At 42.2% G+C, this 23,709-nt stretch overlaps 1 protein-coding gene across 2 annotated transcripts in view; it reads left to right on the forward strand.

Moving 5' to 3' along the window:
* Positions 1 to 13,189, forward strand: part of HMGA2 (high mobility group AT-hook 2) — a 104,770-nt gene extending 91,581 nt beyond the window's left edge. Inside the window, exon 5 of one of the 2 annotated variants that reach the window (XM_041465620.1) lies at positions 12,506 to 13,189. In XM_041465620.1, coding sequence (XP_041321554.1) covers positions 12,506 to 12,553 — 48 coding nt within the window. In that variant the 3' untranslated portion in view covers positions 12,554 to 13,189. Of the gene's footprint in view, positions 1 to 7,258; positions 7,352 to 12,505 lie in introns of those variants that run through there. The other variant, XM_041465621.1, reaches the window with a different exon arrangement.
* The last annotated feature ends 10,520 nt before the right edge of the window (positions 13,190 to 23,709 follow it).

Consider the following 23,709-nt stretch of genomic DNA (forward strand, 5'->3'; position numbering starts at 1 on the left):
GGTGAGAGCTTGGTTCCTGAGCTTCTTATAAAGGGCTCTGCATTTTCAATGGTCTGCATTGTTGTTCCCCCTCCACATCCAGATGAAGCCACTGAAAGATGCTCTATTCCCTGATTTAAATATTACTACAGATATTTCAGAGTTGTATCCTTGCTCATTTGTTGCACTGAAAAACATGGGAAACAAACCTATGTAACCATTCTTGGAAATTGCTCTATCTTTGCTGTTCTAATTCAGGACCGTATAAATTCAGCTGCAAATTTTATTTTATAGATTAAGTATGCTGCGATGGATATGTAATAAGGTAAGCGCAAACAGAATCAAAGTTAAGGTCAATGAAAATACAGTTTTGTCTGTTAAATAATTTGCTCAGATAGATAGTTACAGTCTTCACATATCAGCACTAATAAATTTGGCTAGGAAAAAGAGCAGTATACTCAGCCCTTATTAACATATTTAAACGTGTTATGGAAGGAAGCAATAAAAAGACAATTTTTTTTTTCTGGGTTTTCCCTGGCATCTGGGAAATTTTATGACGTCCACTCGTCATCCAAAATAATAGTCTTAGAATAGAAAAATAAGATGACTTTTTCAGCTACTCTGACTGTACTCTGTGGGCCACTTGTGGTATTTTGTGAATTTAGTTCCTTGAAGTCAATGCTGCCATGCTACCCCAGGGTGACATCTGGCCTCCCTGGGCAGTCCCTCAGCTTGTGACACCTGTGCCAGACATTAAAGCTAGGGTGGACAGGCTGAGCCCATGAGCTTGCTTCCTCCCTTGCAGTTCAGAGAAGACAACTCAGGTAAAGGATTCATAATCAGTGTGAAACAATAGTGATAGACATTTTAAAACAATTTTTCCTGGTGGAACTTCTATTCTATATAATTCCCATTGGTGCTCTCACTGTACTGTTCCTTAGTGCTGAGAAGGAGTGAAGTAGCCCAGACAACAAGCACTGTCCATGACAGACAGGGTGCAGTTTGGGGGCACATTCAGAGTTCATGGTCATTGGTGTTGTCGGCATGTGACTGCCATAACAGTAGACAATAGGAAGATAGGAGTATCACAACCTCATGGTAGACCTTGCAGTGAGAATTATGGTCCTAGGCACTTCATGCTGAAGGCTACAGAAGTATGTAGGTGGTTTTCAGACATCAGCACTCTGCCAAACAGTGTGTGAAGGATCTAAATCTTTGCACAGACTAGTGTTTGTGAGCATCTTGAGTTCATCCATACCTAAATAAATAAATATTCTTTTCTCCCACTGAGGAAGGAAAAAGCCCTTAAAAACCACTGCCTGACTGTTGGGCGTTGTAGTACTCACATTATCATAGCAAACTGCCTCTCTTTTCATTGGGATCCCAATACAAGAAATTTTAAATTTTTTATGAAGTCTGCTCCAGCAGATGGTGAGCATCAGTGATGAAGTTCTGCTGCTGATCCCACTGTAAAGCATTTCTGGAAATTCCAGAATGTTTTCAGAAAACGTTGGCTGAAATCTCTCTTTAGAAATGACTAATGATTATGTTAGAGAGGGATATAATATTGCCAGTGTAGTTCTTGCTTTGCCTCTGCTCTGTCAATGTAGTCACACTATTCAGGGCCGATCTCTGATCTCAAGTTTGAAGAGTTATTTGCCACACAACAACCATGGGAAAAGAGAAGGAGAGAAATAAATGAATCACCCACATTCTGCTTGAATTCAGATCTCAGATTTCCCACATCCTGGTATTTAATTTCTCACAGAGTTACCAATGGTTGATCTCACGGCAGGATTAGTGGGAAGAAAAATGAGAGCTCCATTGAAACCAGACTTGAGTCTGGAAGGAAAGAACATGTGAGCTCTAGGACCCCGGAGATATCAGATTCAGGGTAGTGAATGGCTTCCACCCCCTCCCCTTCCCTGATTCTCAGGCTTATTTTGAAGCAAATTCTGGAAACTGAATTCAGAACAGCAAAGACACAGTTACAGTTAGTTAGGGGGCTCACACATCACTTCAGTAGTCTCCTGAGAACTGTTATATAGTGAGGCATTAACTATAATTTATGTTAGTATTTTTTTACGTTTAGAAAGGAGTATAGATTAACACTGAGGTATAAATTGCAGTAAATCTGTCTCACTTGTAAAATAAACATGTTTTGAACATACATTTCCATCAGGATACCTTCTCTGATTTGATTACAGAATATATGTGTGTTCAATCAGAAAAGAAATTCCCATAAAAGATTCTATAATCAAAAGGAAATCATCAGTATCTACTAAATTTGAGACCCTCAGTCACTTTGAATCAGGTTCTCTTACTTCAAGAAATAAAGAGCTTTGTCCTGTGGATCGCTGCATAGATGGATCTAGAAAAGTTGGGTCATTGCACTGAGGAGGACCAAACTTTCTTACACTTTACACCGGATTCAGAGTGTGAGATATTCAAGAAGTTGAAAAAACCTTTAAATGCATCACTCTAAATCCTTTAGGAGTTGAACATATTAAGATGACAAGAAGAGTATGTCATTAAACCATAACTACCCTTTTCGGATTACCTGATATTTGTAGATTTATTGGCAAGGTGGCTTAAATTAAGGATATATTTTTAGCCTGCAGCATTACATAATAAAATAGCAGCTGAATTCTTGCAGTAAAAAAGGGAAGGGATGGGGGAAGTTTATTAAAACCAACATGAACCTCTCTGATTTTGCTTTTTCGTCTGCACGAAGAGGTGCTCCATGGTTACACAATCAGTAAAGTTTGCAAGAGAAGCATTTCCATTGCCCCATTGTGCTCAGGAGCTGTCGCCTGCTTTTCACTGCAGACCTGCTGTTTAGTCTGAAACTGAAAATTAAACCCAGAACTTCAGCTCTCTAAGTTAAATACTCTGCATTGCTGGAAGCACGCAGCCTTGCCAGTGTCTGTGTGGCAAAATCCATGATCAAAATCTTCAGACATTTTTAAAAGCATTTTACAAGTCTGTTAAGCTTTATTGTTTTTGTTTTGATTTGGTTGGGGGGGGGGGTTTGTTTTTTGGTTTTGTTTTTTGTTTTGGTGCATTGTCGTAGTAGTTGTTGTTGTTAAAAAATGATTTTCTGAATTGTACTAGAAAGTCTCATGTGAACTGTGCTGAACCAGCTCAGGGAGCGTGGCTCACTATCTTTAAGAAATATGTTTCTCATTTTGGAGGGCTTTTCTGAGAACGGCCAGGGCAAGGTAGAGCCCTGGATGTTAAACTCAGTCCTTCAGAAACAAAAAAACAAGGGATGAGAAAAGCCAGGGGAGACCGCAGAGAACAAGGCTGGCCGAGCCCACGCACCCTGCGCTGCACCAGCAGCGTGGCAAGGCCGCTCAGCCTCGGGGCTGGCACTCGTAAAAATGTCACCAGTGCACTTCCACTGTGAAAGGCGCTTTTATCTCCCCTTCCCGCAGCCCCTTTCCAGCGGGGACGTGGGGCTGGGCCCGGCGGCTGCTGCTTGGCCTCCCCGCATGGCTGGACCCTAATGAGGTGTGTGCGGCTCTTGGCTGCAAGTTTTCAATCTCTTTCTTATTACTTCAAAGCTGCTGCTCCGAGGTTCAGACAAGTTTGATCACTTGGCAAAATCTCTCAGCTGGGATTCAAAAGGGAAGATGCTTTATTTTATTATTTATCGCTGTAGATAGATAGCTCTTCCCAAACTACTCTTGCCAGTGGCTTCGTGGTCAGAGCCACAATGTTATTTTAAGTGATAAAGGATTGAAGGTGAACAACTTTTGGCAGTTGCTTCCTGTCTGTAACAAGTGGTTGTTTTTAGGGGGAGAAAAAAAAGAGAATAGAAATATAACAGGCCTTACTTTATTTTCCTCTTCATGCTTTATATTGGTGGGGGGGGAAGGGAGGAGCAAAAGGTAAATGATGTGGGTTTGACCTCCATTTCAAAGCCTCTGTAGTGTTTCCCTACCCTATTCTGGGAGACCATTGCTGTAATCCTTCCTCTGCCACTCAGCATAAAATATGCAGAGAAACTGGTGCTGTTTCAAGTATCTCAAGGGCTCAAGGGGAAGGCAGATTCGCTCAGGCTTACCTGTGTGGGCTCCAGTATCCTTTTGGGCTTTTCTGTCTCCAGTGCCACATAACACAGTCACCCACAGCATTTCAGTGAACTAGGCAAGTCTAAGGATTTTTAAGGTTGGCATCCATCTTCTTTCATCTAATTATGGACACAAATATTAGTGATTGGAGACTATTATTAGAGCCTCTGCTTGCCTTATGCTCCAGTCTGGATTTTGGCTGTGAATGCAGAGCAGTTTACCATTCCTCCAGTTTACAGCATCCACAAGAGGTTTGTAAGAGCAGCTTCTCAAAGTTGGGGTCAGTCCAGCTCAGTTGTATATGTTTCCAACAGCACCGCTGCCTTCTTTTTCTTAATATTTTATTTCCTTCCCACCAGAAATGTTTATATATTGTGGGGTTGAAGCTCTCCAAGACAAAATACATCACTGTCAGTGTTGCATAGCACTCGCAATTGCTTCAAGCACCATTTTCACTTCAGGTCTCTGCTCTGCAGACTTTAAATGGTGTTTCCTGTAAAATTCTGACCAGTACTGAGATTTTGCTGAAGATTTTCAGTCTCCTTTTAATCACATGGGGAACAGATTCTTTCAAAGTGTTTTGACCTGCTTAGGTCAAAAAGGCACTTGCTGTAGTCAGATGCCAAAACGCGTTTAAGAAATCTGGCCTGACGTAACTTAGACAGCTGAGTCTCCATTTCAAAAGGCTTCAGCCACACTGGCTTTGGCACTGAGTGACTTGCTGCCTTGCAGGAACCTCATTGCTGAGTTAATTTCAGGGCTGCTTTAAAATCCATGGCAACCTTGGGCACCTAAAGCTGAGGTTCATTCAAGATCATCTGTAAGAGAAATTGAGAGGCAAAACCTAAGGCAGGTTTGCCTTTAGGTTTTAACTAAATGTCAGTCAGATTAATTCCTGTTTCTGGAAGTTCTCAGTGTGAGCCCTCCTGGATTTAAAACTCCTGTGTCAGATAAGCCCTTTCTCTCAAAGTAACCAGAGAGATTCATTATCACTCCATTATATCAAACAGTTCTCCTAGTTGGAGATAAGATAGGAGATGGAGAAATGGTTTTTATTCCCCCTTAATCTAACAGGAAGAAAAGACTTGAATCTATATTTTAAGTAAGCTGTTCTAACTTAAAGAGGAATGTCCTTTCCTGTCCTGTCCTGTCCTGTGGGGATCCTCCTAAGCAATGTCTTGGTCCCCTCCAGTTATCTGAACCTCTTGCTTAAGGACCAAAACTTGGCCAAGCCTGCCAAGATACTTCCTTCAGCAGAGGAAGGGGATCTGTAGAAGTGGTCTCTGTGTGTGTAAGGATGGTTAACTCTCTCTGACCTCTACCAGCTGAGTCCCAGCACAGCCCCAGCAACTTCACTCAGCTGCCTCAGCTAGTTCACTTCCTCCAGCAGCTGGGGATGTGTATTATCCAGTAATCCCCATGAGCAGCCTTTTTGCTAGTCAAGCAGTGCTATTCCAGCCGTAAAAGGAGAGGACACACTTAATTTGCTTACTAACTATTCAGCTAAAAAACCACAAGCTGGTGACCTGCAGGAGAGCATCAGGTTTTGGCATTATTTTCTCTACTCCCTTTCTTTCACAGAATAATTGATTGTTTATATAAAAGTCGACTGACTTTAACAGGAGAAAGATGCATCTTCCATACACAAAAGTTTAGGGGGGAGCCTTCTTCCTAGAGGATAGAAAACTCATCTTGAATACCTACTTCAAATCAGAGAGCATGGGGATTTGAAAACAAGTCCATGTGTGAATTTGCAATCCAGTGCTATTGCGTACATGTATGCAATTTTATTAAAATTTAAAAGTCTTATTTTTGCTGTGTGTTATACATTGCCTTCCTGAGTGTGAAAACTTTGAGGAATCACTAAGTCAAATTGATCTTTAGGATACCTTATAGCCCTTAGACTGCTCCCAAGAGTGTTAGGCAGCTCTGCACATTCCCATCAGCAAGCACTTGGGCATTGGGAAGCTTAGGCAGCAGCTCAGCAAGGCTGCTTGCTGGTATCTAAATATTGCTGTGCCATCATGCTGTGGCCAGATCTGTGGTCTTTTGAAGGCCAACATCTTTACATAACAAATTGGGCTATTAGAGGCTAAGTTGATAGGAACTTACACGTTTAAAGCATGTATGTTGGTTTCCAGTCCCTACATCTCAACCCCAAACTGCCCCATCAGCTGCATCTCTGTATTTGTCTCTTTGTTGATATTTAATGTCATTAAAATACTGAAAGTTGTACTTCCTTGGGGTGGAACCTGCCTGCTCACTGCTCCCAGTGCTGTCCCATGACTTAGTCAATGATTGCACAAACGGTGGTAGGAGAAGGCTGGGGGTCTCAGAACTGCTCTGTAGCCAGAGTTTTTGACTGTCCTGTTAGGCTGAAGCTAAAGAATTTGTGCTCCTTCTAACATGCTAGCAGCTGCAGTGCACGGAAATTGCTTGCTTGTGGTCTGGTTGACTTATATGTGTTTAGAGACAGAGTTTCTATACTGAAATAATTCCTTAAAATAATTTTTTAATCCTTAAAATATCCAGGTGGGGTTTGAGTTGGAAGGGTTGTATGGCCTTTTCTGTATATGGTCACGGTGACCTCTTCTGCACTAATAAAGCCTTTCATTGTGATGTGTGAAGTATACCTGCAACAATTTGAGTCCTGAATCCAGCTTCTGGAGTTGCACTTTGCCTTACTGCTGAGTGACACCTGTCACTGAGCTCACTAGTGTGCTTAGCAGAGAGTGCAGAACTCAAAGAAGCGGATCCCACCCTAAGCTTCACACAGGGCAAACCTGCTCTGAGTGTCTGTTAGTGCTGTAAGAATTTCTAAAGCAGTTTGGTGCTTTGGCTGTGGAGCAGTCGGGATGGCACCATCTCAGCTGGGCCCTGGCCTCTGCTCTAGAAGCCATCTATTCCTATCCCTATATTTCAGGGACTCCTCTGAAAATATTAGCTTGCATGCCAGGGGATTTCAGACGTGTTAACAGCAGACAATGGTCCACAGTTTGCAAGTTGCTCTTGTCAGCAGTTCTTTTTGACATATCTATTCAAGCACACCCTCTTGGGCTTAGAAAGCAGCCAGCAAAATCTGTGCCAATAGCGAATACTTCATTATAAAATAAAAGCTGTAGCAAATTCAAGGGCTCCATAGGCAGCATTACTGTGATCCTGCAGTTCATCTCAAAATGGGTTTTAATTTTTTTAATCTGCAGGTCAGAAATTCATGAGCAGAAGGTGAAAAAAGTGAATTGCCAGTGAGTTTCATGGGGCCAAGACATTTAACCTTGAAGTTTTGCCCAGGATATTAGAACAGAAAAAACATATTTACAAAAATGCCACAGGTACCTTGCCTATGGGTGGGGGAATGCTCCTCCCAACAATTGTTTAATCATCAAGGTTTTGTTTTTATCAGTTTGTGGGGGTCCACCAAAAAAAGAATGCAGAGGACATACAATGACCAAACTAAGTATGTCTGTTCTTCAGGCCACTAGGATGCTACTGGCTGCTTGTAATTTCAGAAAAAATTGCCTGCACCAGCCAAATAGGATCACCAAATGGAGGTCTTGGGCAGCAGGTAGAGTTACATTTCACCTGCACAGGATGTTGTGGAAAAGAAGTCTCTTGGTATCAGGGGGTGACTTTGATCTGAAAAGACGCTGATGTTGAAATACAGTTGTTTGTGGCACAGCTCCATTCTGGATGGTACCACCTTTGAAGTTTAGCAATGAATCACAGAATTATAGAGTCATTTGTGTTGGAAGGCAGCTCTGGAGATCATCCAGTCCAACCCCCCTTCCAAGGCAGGGTAACCTAGAGCAGGTGACACAGGAACATGTCCAGGTGGGGTTTGAAAGTCTTCAGAGAGGGAAACCCCATGACCTCCCTGGGCAGCCTGTTCCAGTGCTCTGCCACCCTCAGTGTGATGAAGTTCTTTCTCATGTTGAGATGAAACTTATTGTGGTTTAGTTTATGGCCATTTCTCTTCATCCTGTTGCTGGGCAGCACTGAAAAGTCTGGCACCAGTTTGTTTTTCCACAGTGCAGAGACTTTCAAAGCAGAGGTTCAACTTCATAGTTCTGGAGCGGGTTCATAGGTCCACACATCTTGACACAGTTGTTCTGTGCCCATTGGGTGTCTCAGGGGATCACAGGGATCCACACAGAGAAGGAGGGCATGATACAGGAGACCAGCACCTTTCTGGCTTATCTTACCAGATGAGATATCCAGCTCATCTAAAACAGCCTCGGGTGCTGTCTTCAGGCAACCAGATCCCACCAAGTTTGTCATATTTTAAAATCCTGTGTTGAGTAGCCCAAATAAACACACTGGCTGCAGACAGTACTTCTAACTGAAACCTGCTGTCCTGCCTCCTGTTCCTTTTTTGTTAACTTCACCGGTGTTAAATCAGGGCTAACAACAGTGATACCAATCCCCTGCAGAGTAGCCCTTCTGAGGGCAGATACCTGCTGTGAGTCATTGCAAAGTAGTTGTCCTTTCTCTCCTCTGGGAGGCCAGCCTCAGTGAGAGATGAGGGTCCAGGTTGGTGTCCACATCTGCCAGCCCCTTGCCAGTGATGCCCCTCAGGAAAGGGCTCCTTTATGAGCTTTGGAGAAAGCCACCTTGCAGCTCTGTTTTGGGAGAGACACCAGCTCCCTATCCCCGCTGGACAGGGCAGTTACGTCAGCTAAGGGTGGAACTGGCTCAGTGTCATTTGTCATACAACATCATGCTACGTCCTGTAGCAGCTCAGGACAAACATACCCATGTGTGGGACCCATGGATGACCAAGGGCAGCATGTGGCAAGGGAAACTGCAGCAGGTCCCTGTGCCAGCCAGCCCCTGCAGATATATGTATGGGGATGTACACATGGATGCATGGGAAGTCACCTGGGATATTGTCATAGCAGCAGGAGTAAAGCCTGAGCCATGGATATGAGTACTCACCCTGTTCTTAAAGTATTTGTCCTATGCTCCCTGAGTTCTTCATGGCTGTGGCTTCCCTGTTAGCCAAATCCAGCCTGGTTTGAAACTTTCTCAGGTTTCTTTTTGCAGTCTGCTGGCCCAACCTCTCACTAGTGTGCTGCAGCAGAAAACAAATAACCTGGGAAGTAGCAGTTCAAGGCAAAACTGGGTCGATGCACATTTATAGTCAATTAACACATGTCACCATTCTGCCTTCACAATTAAAGTGAATGCACCTAAGACGTGAGAATAATCTCAGTTAAAGCTGTAATGTAACCCGAAACTTTTGCTTCTTGGCTGAGTGCATCCTGTGATGGTGTTGCTGAATTTATGCTCTACATGGCTATCACACTTTGAGTGACTTGGATTTCTAATGTCTGCTCTAATGATCATGCTTTCCTTCTCTTCAAATTTATTGGAAGCACACCTGGACTTAAAAAGTATTTCATTCCAGCCCCAGTTCTTCCTTCAACTTTTGACTCAGGGACTGTGACACATGGCTGTGCCATCAACCTTGGCAGGTCTGTGAGGACTTGAAAGTGCCTGGAGGCTGCTTACTACTGGTAAGCCTCCTTCCCCGAGGTGTCCAGCACCCTGACAGTGCCAGCACTTCAGTGAATCTCTGGCTGAAGTCATTCAGCACAGAGCTGGTTTTCAACTTCCAAAGGTTACACAGTTTTCAAAATGCCTGCCCCACCCTCCATCTTTCGGAAAGTGTTTGTGCAGGGGTGGCAGGTGCTGTAGAGGCAGAGGTTGGGTTGAGGATCCCAGCCGCACAGCCTTCGGATATTTGCAACCAGTTTTTCACAAGTGCAAAAAACCCCTCTCTGTTCCTGCATTATACATCTGTATTTTGTCTTTCAGAACCTCTACTCACTTCTTCCTTTGGGTCCCTCCCTGCACATATGTCTGATTTGTAGTATCCCTTTGTTTGAATTGTAAGCGCTTCAGATCAGCAGTCATGTCTCCATCAGGGTCTTGACAAGAAGCTTACACGATAGGTTGACTTAAAACCACTCATCTGCAACTGAGGTATCATAGGCTTTTGCAAGGAATGAACAATCTCATTCCTTTGAGAAGCTTTTCCTCATGAAAAAAGTATTTCCCAACACTGATGTGATTTTGAAGTCTGTCAGTCTCAAATATTTTTTTAATAATTAGCTTATTATTTACATATTTGGGAGAGTTAGCTTGATTTTTAGTTTCTAGTCCTTCCCAGTACTACAGGTACACATATTTGCACATATGTGCAGGTGAGAGAAGCATCCTTCATTACCTGAACACATATAAGTTTATGAAGGAAAGGATTCTTAGTTCTTGGTCACTGCAGCAAGGGTTACTAGGAAAAAAATACTGTGAGATTCATAGTAAAAATCACTAGAGTGGACAACTTTTTAACTAAAAAGAGCTCTCTTGTGGCCACCCTGGTTGAGCTTTGAAGTATGCCCTTTCACATACTTTGCCTCTCCCCCATCCTTCTTACTTTGTGATCGGAAGTCTACCTTCATGGAAAAATGATTTCATCAGGTTTCAGTAGTCTCCTGACAAGCCAAGCATAAAACAAAGAGAGCTGCCGCTCCGCACCCACACGTGTGCTGCCGTCTTCCAGGAAATGATAATCAGAGGCTGACCACAGTGCTGTAAGAAATTAAACATGTGATCATCATCAAATACCAAAACACGTCTACCTGTATTATGTTAAGAGCACAGAACCCACAGTAGTAATTTTTTAACTGAAATACTTGGCTTGGAGGCAAAGCTGGGGTTTGCAGTGATCATACTGAGTTGTGAATTACCAAGGCTCAAACCAACATATTTTGCTGTGTCTTTCCACATGCAGCCCTCTGGTAGGTGCCTGAAAATACTATTTTTCTTCTTGACTGAAATGTTGTAGCAATGTCCTGTTCTGCACAGAAGATAGGCAGGAAAAATGCATTATGCATTAATGGGATTTGATGGAGTGTGAGCTCAGTTTCCCCAGTGCCACCAGAGACAGAGTAAAATTTGCTTGATCATTTAATGAGTTGAGAATAATTTTTTTTGCAGTGCTGTGAATATAACCTAGCTACAAGTGGACAGTAGTTGTTGTGAGGAAAAAATTATTCATCTGTACGATAGATCAGTGTCATCTGGAATTTAAGAATTGAAAATTCAAGGTCAGAGGGCAGCTGACCCTTGATTTTGCTCTCTCTGCTCTATCCACGGCTTTGATCATGCTACATCTTTCTTTGTGCCTGGTGCTCAAGAGAGTACCCCAGGGTCATGGCCTGTTTCCTTGTCGAGAGGTATAAACCTGCCGGCCTAAATATCTGAGGCCCAAGCTTTAGCAGGGGTGGGGGCATAAAGGAAGAGGGGGGGAGCATTTCCTTCATGCTTTTCACTTTTCCCCCATAACCCAAAGCAGACTAAACAAAACCAGTGTGAAATCGCATGGCTTGATGCTGCTATGGTTATATTTTTTAAGCTGTCATCCATTCATTTATATTTATGTTTATTCCCTGGATTTACAGCTTTTTTTTGGCCTTTTCTTGCAGGGAGGTGCAAGGGGAGGTCGAAACCTTTTGAAAAGGGATTGCAGTAAGCAGTGGCCTATGATTAAAGCACTGTGTTTTTCCTTGATGCCGCTCCTCTGCAGCAGTGTCACACATGGTAGCATTTAGGAGCCCTTCACAGCTGAGGTGTTTCAAACACTAATGAATGGAAGTTTGGTCGTATAAGGCAGGCAAGCTTTAAGGCAAGCTTTGCTGAATGGTGTACTGTAGTGGCCTGGGAAAGGAAGAGAGTTATAAATTGTGTCAGTTAGCCACCCAGACAAAATGAAGCCATGTGGAAAATCAAATCTATTAAAGTATGAAGACTGTTATAAGCTGCTTTAAGCTGGTCATTCTTCAAAGGTCTCAGTTGGCTGAGGGGGTGAATTCCTCTTCTTCCTAGATCTTTTTCACGTGCTGTCTTAGGCGATGATGTTCAGTGTTTGATAAAAAACAGCTTTTCATTGATAGCCCCTTTATTAGAAATGTTGGTTGCCCCCAGTTCACCACCCATGTCCTGAAAGGTACTGAACATTCATTTAAAAAGTAGAATAAGAACATCACATTTGGTCAGGCTTGCTGAAGGCAAACATGAAGCAGCACTAGGGGCCAATGAGGAGGAAAAAGCTTCCCAGAGCAGCTGCTTATGATTGGATAGGTGCTCAAAATGCTTTCCATTTTCTTGCTGCCCATGTCTGCTGGCCATAAGAGGCCCGTGACAAAGCATGACACAGAATGCTTTTTCTTGACATCTCTTGGAGTAGAAGAAAAACCTGGCAAGGCAAGGTGAGGGGGTCAGAGAGCAGGGTACCTTCTCTTCCTCCCCAAGGTGACTTCTTGAGACATCACAGAACCTGTAAAGGGCATTTTATTAGCTCAAGAGGTAATTGTGTGAGGGACAGCTGAACTGGCGGCCTAAGATGCATGGTCACCATGGTATTTATCATTCCTATTTGTGTTTTCTAGGAAGAGACTGAAGAAACGTCCTCACAAGAATCTGCAGAAGAAGACTAGGAGATCACACCATGCAATTTCTACCTCATCAGCAGTTGGGTCTTTTGAAGGGAGAAGACACTGCCTTGACCACTTACTTTCTCTTGCCATGGTCTTTCCACTTTTGCCTGGGGGAAAAAAAAAATCACATAACCTTAAAAAGGATTTGACTAATCATCTTCTTTGTAATCCCTTCACAGTCCCAGGTCTAGTGAAAAACTGCTGTAACACAAAGGGGACACAGATTAACGATGCAACTTTTAATTACTGTTTTCTTTTTTCCTAACCTACTAATAGTTTGTTTGAGCTGCTAAGTAGGGGTGACTGGGTCAAGAAGAGCTCCAAATCAGGTTTATGTCATTCACTGCACTGCGTATAAACAAGAAACTTGTAAGATAGTCATTATAATGGGCATTGAAATAGGAAAGGCTGGGTGTGTAACACTTACGCCTTGCAACACTTCCAGCAGCCCACTCCCTACTTAGCAAACTCCCTGTTTTAGAACACCAAAGATAGGGGATAGATACTATTCTTTTTCTTTTGTAACCTTCTTGTAGACTTGTACTTGATTTTTTTTTTTTTTTTTAAGACTTACTATTATTTTGGGGGAAAAAATGAAAGCTGATCTTTCATTTCATTCAGCTGGTAATCAGAAGAAAGAAATCAACATGGAAAGGTACTTTCATTTTGCAAAAGGGAAGAAAGACAAAGATACGTTGTATAGTTATAGATACAAACATATCAGCACAAGCAGTAGTAAACCAAATGAGCAGACCTTACCATCTGGATAATAGGAAGCCAAGGAGTTGGCTTTCTTAGAGCCAGGAGTTTTCTATGGAAACAAAAATGACTGACACCACTCTTATGCCATTAATGAGTAAGTCTTTATTGATGAAAGTCTTTTAAAACATACAGAAAGGTACCTAGAAATTAATCATAAATTTATCTGAACAAAAATAATCCAGATTTTTGCTTAGTTTCTACTAATTCCACTTGCCCTGTACCAGTATTTTGAAAGAATTGAATCTTTCCTCATTACTCATCAGTCACAATGTAAGAACGAACACCATGTACCTCAGCTAAGCTCGTGCGTTACGTTAAGCAATGTATTCTGACATAGGATGGTTCACTGAGCACCTCTGTGCCAGTGGCATTTCTCCATCTTTTCATTCAAAGCAGCACTTTCAGCACCAGATGCAATATTACCCCACTATTCAATACTACCTCTGATTTTTGCAAGTAACTCAACAGACTGATAAATACATGCTGCTATACACATTCAATGCAGGAAATTTTTACTGGGTAGATAATCATGAGTATCTGCATTTTCCCCTTATTTCTATTTCAACCTTTTTTGCAGTTAAGGAAGCAATGTCTTTTTTGTGTTTCAGCATGACTATGTGTTTTTCTTTCACTTGGTTTGTTTGATTTTTTTTCTTTTTTTTTTGTGTGTGGGTTTTTGGTTTTGGTTTTGTTTTGTTTTATTTTATGTACTTACTCTATTCTCTGCTAGACTTCTGTGTAATGTACTGTTAACTTGAATATATTTTTGTATTGAATTGCTGATAGGTTTGTGAGGATAATTTTCTTCAAGGACACTACATGACAGAAAAAATTTAGCTGTAAAGTTTAAATATTACTGTCCAAGTTTGTACCTCAAATGAATTGTTTAAAGAAATGGACTAATTGATTGACAAAGACCTACCTCCAGACTTTAAATGGAATGAACTTGTTACTTTCAGCATCAGTTTTAAGACGTTTGAAACAGTTAGGACTGCAACTAATCCCTAATTCAAAATTATTTTTGTAAAATAACTTGTGGAAAGTGAACACATTTTAAATTACTTTCGTATTAAAAATAAAAAAAAATGAACAAAAAAAACCTTCAAAGAAACTTGAAGCTTTGTAGGTGGGAAGCAACAAGCTCAGCTTTTGCATAATGCAATCACAATTATGTGTTTTTAAAAAAAAAATTAGTAGATTGTAAGAAAATACTTGACAAGTATTTTCGTGTATTTTACACAAATGTGATTTTGTAATATGTTTCAGCCAGATTTATTTTAAATGCTTCTTATGTAGAGGTTTTTTATTCTCCCGTCTCTCACTTTTGTCGTTCTTTCTCTCTCTCTCTCCCCCACCTCCAATTCAATTTTCTCTATTTCTGTTTTATTTCTCTTCTTCCTCTCTTTCCTAGTCAGTACTTTGTACCATTGTATTAATAACTGGGCCAGGGGTAGTTTCTCAGGAAGGCGTCTGTTGGTGTGGCTTTAGCGTGGAGCCAAGTGCAGTTAAGGATAACGACTTTAGCATGGAGCCAAGTGCGGGATAACGTTAAGCATAACGACTTACTGGCTTCTTCCAAGAGGCAGTGTCAAGAAATATGGACCTCCGCGAAAGGCTGCGCAGGGTTCAGTGGTGGGAATTGCTAGGAAAGAGCTGATGGAATATTATAACTAGACATGATGATATCAGGTGAAAGAGAAATAATCCTAGCTATAAGTAGCTCTAACAGGCCAAATCCAGTGTCACTTGAAGGCAGTAATGGGAATTTTGCTGACTTCAAAGGGCATCAAATCAAGCCTTAGCAAGTCCCTTTTGGGGTCTGAGGGGTTTTGTTGCATTTTTTAAAGCCACGGTATTCAGTGGATGACAGAGAAATAATTGCTCTGTGTGTCACTCTTCAACCTCTGAGAGACTTACCACTCTGATGAACTGAATCTTACGTTTTCTATATATTGTAGTACAATCAAAACACATTACTACCTCTTAGGGCCTACTATACCTCATTTTTTCAGACGGAAAAATTGCATGTGGCCATTGAGTCAGTGAGAACATCATAAAATTTTTTTATATATATAGTTTATTTTTGTGGGAGATAAATTTTATACGACTGTTCTTTGCTGTCATTGGTCACTGCTAACTATGACTGGACATGTAACTCTTCTACCATTTCTGCAAGAGAGGTGTGTTTGCAGGAAAAAAAAAATTGCTTCAAGATGTTGAACTACAGTTTACTTTTCCTTTTGAGTGTCTTCTAACTTTTTGCTTTGTTCTTCATGTAGAGTTGCTGTCTATGATTGTACTTCAAATCGCTTGCTTGTTGAAAATGTTCCTTTAATGGTTTATCACAGTCTGTTCAGCACAATAAACATAATAGCCTCTGTGATCCCCATGTTGCTTGATTCCTAGACTTTGTCACAGTTCCATAAAATGGGTAATAAAGTTTGGTCACGATGACCAAATTTGTAAAATCTTTGCATGCGAGTAGTCTTTTTCTTTTGTCCCAGGACCAAAGGCATGTGTCTGAGAAGTTAATTTTCTGTTAGGGGCCCCAGGGGTGGGCACTTAGCAGAACTACACATCTTAGGAGGCTCCCCAAAAGGTGACACACCCATTCCTGTCCCAGGACTTGCTGTGCTGAGCTAAGGGCTGAACTGTGCACTTGGGGACCAGCAAGTACCCACCAGACAGGGAGCACCATAGCACAGACCAGGCTGATAGGGGCTTTTTGCCTGGTCCCAGATCTGCCTATTGGGGGTCCACCAAGATGATGAGCCTCCTCTTCTTAAGGAAGATTGCAGTTTGCATCCAAGTTCATGGAGTTTCCATTATGCAGGCATTAGGTTAGAAAGAGCAGCTACTCAGAGCAGGAGACACAGGGATATGTCTGGGTACTGTCTGAGGCACAAATTGAAGAGCTCAGGAAACTGTATTAAAACTAAGCTACCCCCAATTCCCAGAGGTAAGTTGGCAGGATTCTTCTGTCTTCTCTTAATTTGCTCTTCCATGGTCTCTTGGCCTGTTACAATGAGACTTAAAAGTCATAGAACTGTAGAATATCCAGAGTTGGAAGGGACCCACGAGGACTATCAAAGTCCAGCTCCTGGCCCTGCACAGGACAGCCACAAGAATCACACCATGTGCCTGAGAGTGTTGCCCAGACAGTTCTTGAACTCTGTCAGGCTGGTGTTGTGGCCACTTCCCTGGGGAGCCTGTTCCTGGCCTGACCACCGTCTGGATGAAGAATCTTTTTCTGATACCTAACCTAAACCTCCCCTGATTCAGCTTCATGACCTTTTCTGGAGTCCTGAACCTGGTCATGAGAGTGAAGAAATTAGTGCCTGCCCCTCTCCTTCCCCTCTGTGAGGAAGCTGAAGCCCTCTATGAGGTGTCCCCTCAGTCTCCTTTTTCCAGGCCAAACAGGCCACGTGACCTCAGCTGCTCCTCATACCGCTCCACCTCAAGGCCCTTCACCATCCTCATGGCCCTCCTTTGGACACTTTCTAACAGATTTATACCTCTTTTTTATTATGGTGCCTAAAACTACATACAGGACTTAAGGTGTGGCCATACAAGTGCAGAGCAGAGTGGGACAGTCACCTCTGTCATCTGATTAAGTCGTCTGTGGTGCATATCCATTGATTCATATTGGCAACCATTCCTCTCTCACCCAAGGGGATTGTGCAGCTATTATTTCCTGAGATGTGTAGGTTTACACATTCTTTGTGTTCACTCATTTGCAGACTCTCCACTCTCAACGTCTGTCTTCCCAAGGGCTTCATGACATGTTTCCTTTGGCCTCTGTTACTTGTAAAATAACCAAAATAAGATGATAAAAAAGTACTAAGTAACAACACCCATTCAGCCCTGAGTCAGATGTGAGTAACTGCATTCATCACATTATGTCCTCTTCTGCTTTGTCACCCTGCTTAGTGGTATTAAAAGTATCATTCCAGAGTTCAGTTTTCCTGGTGGTCATCTTCCCTGTGTGTGCCATCACTTGACTCTTCCTGTTATTTTATCTGCAACCCACTCACCTGATGGGTGAGCCAAGTGGCTCAGCTTCTGCTACTCTGTGCTTAACTCCCCTTTACTTCTTAGTCATTCCTCCAGCTTGCTTCACTTCCACTTCCCTTCCCAGGGAATAAACGTCCCAATAAACTTCTGCATGCTTTATTCCATGGTGAGAATATTTGTGTGTACAAAACTAATTGGCTTCTGCAGGACCAAGGCCGGCACTTGTCTAGCAGCCAAGAATGCTTTATCCAAGATGCCTGTGGCAGGAGTCATATTAAGTTCCTGGTTTTGCTTTCCTCTGCCATCACATCCACACAAATATGGGGAGGAAGTACTGAAAGCTGGTGCTGCCAGTGCCTTGCACAGCTATTTAATTGTCCATAGCTCTTTTCAAAACCAAACCATCTGGTCTGGTCATCATTAGAAACACGACCCAGAGCAATGGCAACATGCTCTCCTGATCACACAAGAGGAGTCAGATTTGTCATGCCTCACACTTCACCTGAAGCCTGAATAATGCTTTTCACCCCAGCACCTCTGCATACAAGGACATAGAATTTTGCTTCTCAGTTTTTCCTTTTTTGTGTCCCACCATCTTTGTGATTACATTAATTTTTAAATATACAGAAGTACTTAAGCATTGTCATGGTTTAGGAATGGCACTCCTGCTCCGTCCCTCAGGGCCCTCCAGTGAGACAGACAAAAGGCAGAGATTTTGAGCTAAGAACAACTTACTAGAAACAGCAGTGAGATAAGAAAATAAACAGTAACAGCAACAATATTAATAACAACAGTGTACAGGAGAGAGGGTGTTTTGCATGCAAATTGCTCACCCACTGACCTGATGCAGCACGACCCTGAGAGAACTAAGAAAATGGCAGCCAGACCCTCTGTGTGTCTGCTTTTACTGACTGGAATGCCCTCCTTCTCAGAAGTGAGAATCTCTTTACTCCACCCACAAGTGATGATATGCATGGTAAAGAATGACAACATGGACAGGCCACATGGCTCCAGGCTCTGCACCCTCATGGTTACTGAGAAAAGTTAACCCTGACCTTGGATGAAACCAGGACAAGCAAGTAGTTTTTTCACAAATTAAGGTCCACTTGCTTTATGCCTCCTCTTTTCGGAAGTACCACCAGTTGAAACTTTATTGAACAGGTTGTCCCCAGAAGCTGTGGATACTCAGTCCCTGGAAGTGTTCAAGGCCAGGTTGGATGGGGCTTTGAGCACCTTGGTGTAGTGGAAAGTGTGCCTGCCCATGGCATGGGGCTTAGAATTAGATAATCTTTCAGGTCCTTTTCAACCCAAACCCTTCTGTGAGTCTGTGATTTATCTACTTGCTCAGCCAAATGAATGTGTGCCATTGTGTGTTAAATGCATTGTCTGAACAATACAGACATGGAAACACTGGAAGTCAGATTGAACGGAGCTCTGAACAACTGGATCCGGTTGAAGATATCCCTGCTCATTGCAAGAAGTTGGACTTTTAAAGGTGCTTTCCAACCCAAACTGTTCTATGATTCTGTGATCCTATGATCCTTGCTCTTTAGACCCTTTGCAACAAGCAGAGTCAATATAGGCCAATGCTCTTTCCTGGCTCCAGGATCCACAGGCTTTGTGCCATGCTAGGACATGCTAGTGATGGGGAAGCCTTGATCCTCCTGCCATCCCACCTCACTCTCAAGTGCAAAAGGAGGGAAGCCATCCTGAGCATGCACTCCGCCTTGCTTCCAGATGTCCCTGGCATGCAGGTCCTGCTCTAGCCAAGTTGCTGTTCCAGCCATCCTTGTGTCCTTCAGTTAGAATGACGAGCTCTGCTGCTCTGGACTGATTCACCTCCACGTGACAATAAGGTTTAACATGTCTTTTTTCTTCACACCTTTTACTTCCCTTTGCCATTCAAACAACCTTTTGGCCTATTGGATATGTTGCTCACTTCTTTCCTTCCCACCTGTGATTTAATGCTTTTCCGCTCCTTGATCACTCTAAACTTGCAGTGCACTTGTTCCTGTATTCAAGAGAAAGAAAGCATCCTCCTGTAATTAACGTCCTCTGAAGATACATGAATGTAATTATGATTACCCTGAAGATAGCAGTCTACTGTGTTAGCAGTTTAAGTGGGAAGCAATCTGCCTGTTTAGACTCTAAAACGAGATTGCAGATGGTTGTGCCCCAAACCTGCCACATGGGATTACAATCACCTTTTATCTGCTAGAAAAAGGGGAAATTGAAACATTAACAGATAAGACACAAGCCTTAACAGTACTTCCCTACTGAGATGGGGCTAATTAAGCACAGCCAAAAACATTAGCATTGTCACATAAAGGAGGAGCTTTACATTGTTAATAATGGCTAGGGTAAAATTGGAGCTGGAATCCGAACATATGCTACATTAAGGTATGCTATTAAAATAATCAGTGAAAGAAAATAACAAATGAAATTTGGGTGGATCTGAAAAATCAATAGCAGGCAGAAACATTAATTAGCCAGAGAGGAAGCTTAGCAAAGACAGAAGTCCCATCAAAAAACAAGATTACATTACATTATACATGAATGTCAGCTACAAAATATTATGTGGGACCACCAAAGATTATTATTTTAATTAAAGGGGGGTTTTAATTCAGAAAAATCTATTAAACATATATAGTCCCTCAAGGCATTTTGTTCTTAGTTCAGGGAGGAGGAAAAAAAATAAGCACATTTTTATTGAACTGGAACACATTTGCTATAAAACCATAGTTTTAGCAATTTCACATAATGAAAAGTAAAATTTAAATCAACATTTGAAAACAAATCAGTTCAGCAGATGCACTGAAGGAGTTGCTTTGGTCCTGCATAACAGCAGAGTATTGTCTTTTAGGCTACATCATAGTATAAGATAGGAGTTTTATGAGGCCTGACATGCTCAGGAGGTGTTCACAAGAAATTACTGCTCCTAGACTGCAGCTGCACTTGGGTCCAAGACAAATTAATGTCTATCAAGGGCACAGTTAATATTTTTGCAAAAGGTTCATAATGTGCACACTTTGGGATGGGTTTTTTTATCCCAAAAGACAGTAAAGTCAATGCGATTCAAGCCCTGGGGAGTATCATCCACTGGAGTTCCCCATGTGATGCAGATTTTTGGTGTCCCCACATATGGCTGTTGTGTTACAAGCAACACCCTTGAGATCCGCCTCACTGTCCAGTTATATTCCCCACAGGTCTTAGAGGAACCACTGACTGGTAAATAAGTTACCCTACATCTTTGCGGAGAGGAAGGGAACTTGTCCTAAACAACGCTCTGTGTGGCAAAAACTAATGATATAGAACTTGTGTGGGAGGTGGCCATTACACAAACCCCGCTCTCACTCTTGCAAGCAGTTTACAATTGAGAGATGTATCTCTGTTTGGTTTTGGGTATGTGTAACTATACAGCAGGACCATAACTGCATCTATATATTTGTCATTCTTAAAAAAAAAAAAGACATTTTTCAGAGGCTACTGGCGATTCTCCATCACTTATGTCCCTGATACACTCAACAAAGTGTTATATTGTATTTACAACAACAACACAGCGATTGCACAGCACAGAATGAAAGTCAGAAACCTTGTGTTATCCAGACCAGTGAGGACATTTTTTTCATCAATAAGTTTCAGTGCATCATTTTTCAGAGGTTAGGGGGAAGACATGTTTTCCACTAAAATCTTTAGAATGAAATGGTTTCATCAGCACTTAATTGTCTGTGCTAGGAATGAAAGCTGTCTTCCTTCTATCAGAATTTGACACAAAACACTTTGGTTTGGTTATATGTGGGTGTGTTTTACGTGAAAAGAGTCCTTATCTTTCTTAACCAAAACACACAACTAAATAGTATAGCACTTGATTTCAATAGGAAGTAGGCTTAAGAAAGGAAGATAGAAAGATTTAATTTCCTGTGGAACACAGGAAGCATTTATAATCTTCTGTCTATCCCCTTTCCCTTAACAACTTCAAGGCTATTTCAATTCTTTTTGGCAATTAGCCTTGACCTGTAAAGAATGGCCTCCACTATTGCCTTTTCCTCATGAGGGCTTGACTAAAATCAGCTTGTAGTGCACAGATTTACCTTTGCACTTCTCTGAACTCTACATTACGGGGAATCTCAAGGCCTTAAATAAACTCTTAGGACGTGCAGCCCTGAAAGTAACTGGTCGTGGATTAGTAATGGCTTTTCTGGTAACACAAAAACCTGCAGATCATGAAGCTAAATAGGCACAGTTCAGGGCGCACACAAATGACAGATGCAAGGAAGAAAACAGTGATGGGGAGGTGGGTGAAGCTGGAGTGGCTTAGGTAGGGATAATCGATCTATTTCATGGAAGTGAAGACCAGTTAAAGTTGCAACGTCTGCTCCATATACAAAACCTAGTGAGTTTAGTAAATTATATGCAAAAGAAAAGCAGCAAGATAAAAACAGACGTGAAGAAAATTGAGACAGAGCAGGGCAAATAGAACTGTGAGTACAGCAAGAAGAAAGCTTGGCAAAAATGCTTTTGACCCAAGTGCTGACTACAAAGAGTAAAGCTGTGGGCGAAGAAGGTGTGTATGGCTCAGCTCCTGCTCTCCTCAGGAGATCAGACTCAGGGCACTCTCCATGAACAGCAGGCTTAAGACAAGAAATGCTCAACTCAATTTGTCTTTCTAAATGGAAACTACATCCCGGACTCTGAAGTTGGGTTAATTTCTAGGATATGAAAAGTGTTCAAAACCAGCCACATGCACATATGCAGAGCAGAGCAGAGTACCAAAGAGTAACAGCAGGTTGGAACCACTGCCCCTGCTTGCATCAGGTGTTTGGGATGGAAAGCTGCTGATATTGTGCTATTTACATAACCTGCTTCCTTTTTTTATGGAAATTCAGAGGCTAACACACAGCTCTTAGTAAACTTAACATCCTGTTGTTTGCTTAAGTATAGCTGTGAGTTACTCTAGAAAATTAAAAATGAGGCAACCGATCAGTAAACTACTCAGAAGTAACCACACCCTGTCTGCCTCACACTACCACAGGTGGCACAGCAGCTCCATCACACTCTACAACAGAGTTTCTTTGAAATTCCCTTACTCGTAAGATCAGGGCTTCTGAAGTGCCTTTGGAAGCTCACAGGCATAGTACAGTGTAGGAATCTCACTTTAGATGAGGCTGATCTTCCTGTTCCAAGGACCTGAGGGACTTAGCAGGGTCTGGTCTTGAATTTGGCCTCACTTCAGTTCCCTCCATAAGGCTACTGTGCTGTACATGGAGCGTTAAATTGGTTTACATGAGGTTTCCCTTTCACCCATTGTTGTGGGTTTCAGTAAAGCAATGCAGTAGAAACTAAGCAGAGAAAAGCCAACCTTCATTTGAAAACTTCTCATTTTTATAATTCAAAGCACCTGAACCAGACTCTCTGTTTTGCAATGGGTGTTTGAGATGAGACATGATTTTACACTGCTGGGAAGATGATGTGTAGGGAGGTATGGCTACAGTCCCTTTAGGTGAGCGTCTCCCTCTGTTTCCTACTGACAGAAGTCCAAAGGCTTCCCTGCTCCAAGGGGACGGAATCCCTCAGCAACAGGACCCTGTAATAATGGCAGCAGTGCAAACCTTTAGGATAGCCTGTCCTTCCCCACCATGTGCACAAGGGCAGTTCAAGACACCTGGAGAGCATCAGTAAAACGAGTGGGTGTCCTCATAATCTATGGAGGTGCAAAGAACTGAACTAGGGTGGCCACACCATGTTTGCAATTGAGACAAACTCCCACAAGCTAAGGAGGGCTGACCCCAGAAAGCAGTGGGATAGTAGTAAATAAGAAAGTAATGTGTTTGGTGTTGATGAAAAGTTAGCATGTTTTTCTTCAGTTAAAGGTCAAAAGAGTAGCCAAATTAACAGGTTTTCTGCATTTAGACAGAGATCTGTGTCACCAAGCTTTAGTCATTTAAAACTTAGATGTCTCATCTAAGGTTTTCATCAGCCAGAGGGCAATTCCTTCCTTCCTAAAATATGGGTCTAAGCTGGGTGGGATGAATCACTCATCCCTCCCTACTGACTGTTCAGGAAACTGAGACAGTGGTGTTAGCTTAGCTCAAAAAAAGTGAATATGGGTGGTTTCCAATTACATTGCTGAGCTGAGCACTCCTACTCATGAGCAATTGCTCTAACCCCTGCACCCCTCTTCCAGATGTGTCTCCAAAGGCAGATAAGTCAGTTGTCTTTATCACATGCACAATGTAGGTGCATAAAATCCAGAATGAGATTCAGGCTTTGTGTCCCAGTCTCACAGGAACAATGAAGTGTGGACTGGGACAGGGGCAGGGTCAGTATAGACAGTCATGTCCCCTCTGAGCCAGCACAACCCATTGCCTGAAGCAGGCAGG

Source organism: Pyrgilauda ruficollis, unplaced genomic scaffold, assembly GCF_017590135.1.
Source record: "Pyrgilauda ruficollis isolate IOZ18807 unplaced genomic scaffold, ASM1759013v1 scaffold19, whole genome shotgun sequence".
Lineage (NCBI taxonomy): Eukaryota > Metazoa > Chordata > Aves > Passeriformes > Passeridae > Pyrgilauda > Pyrgilauda ruficollis.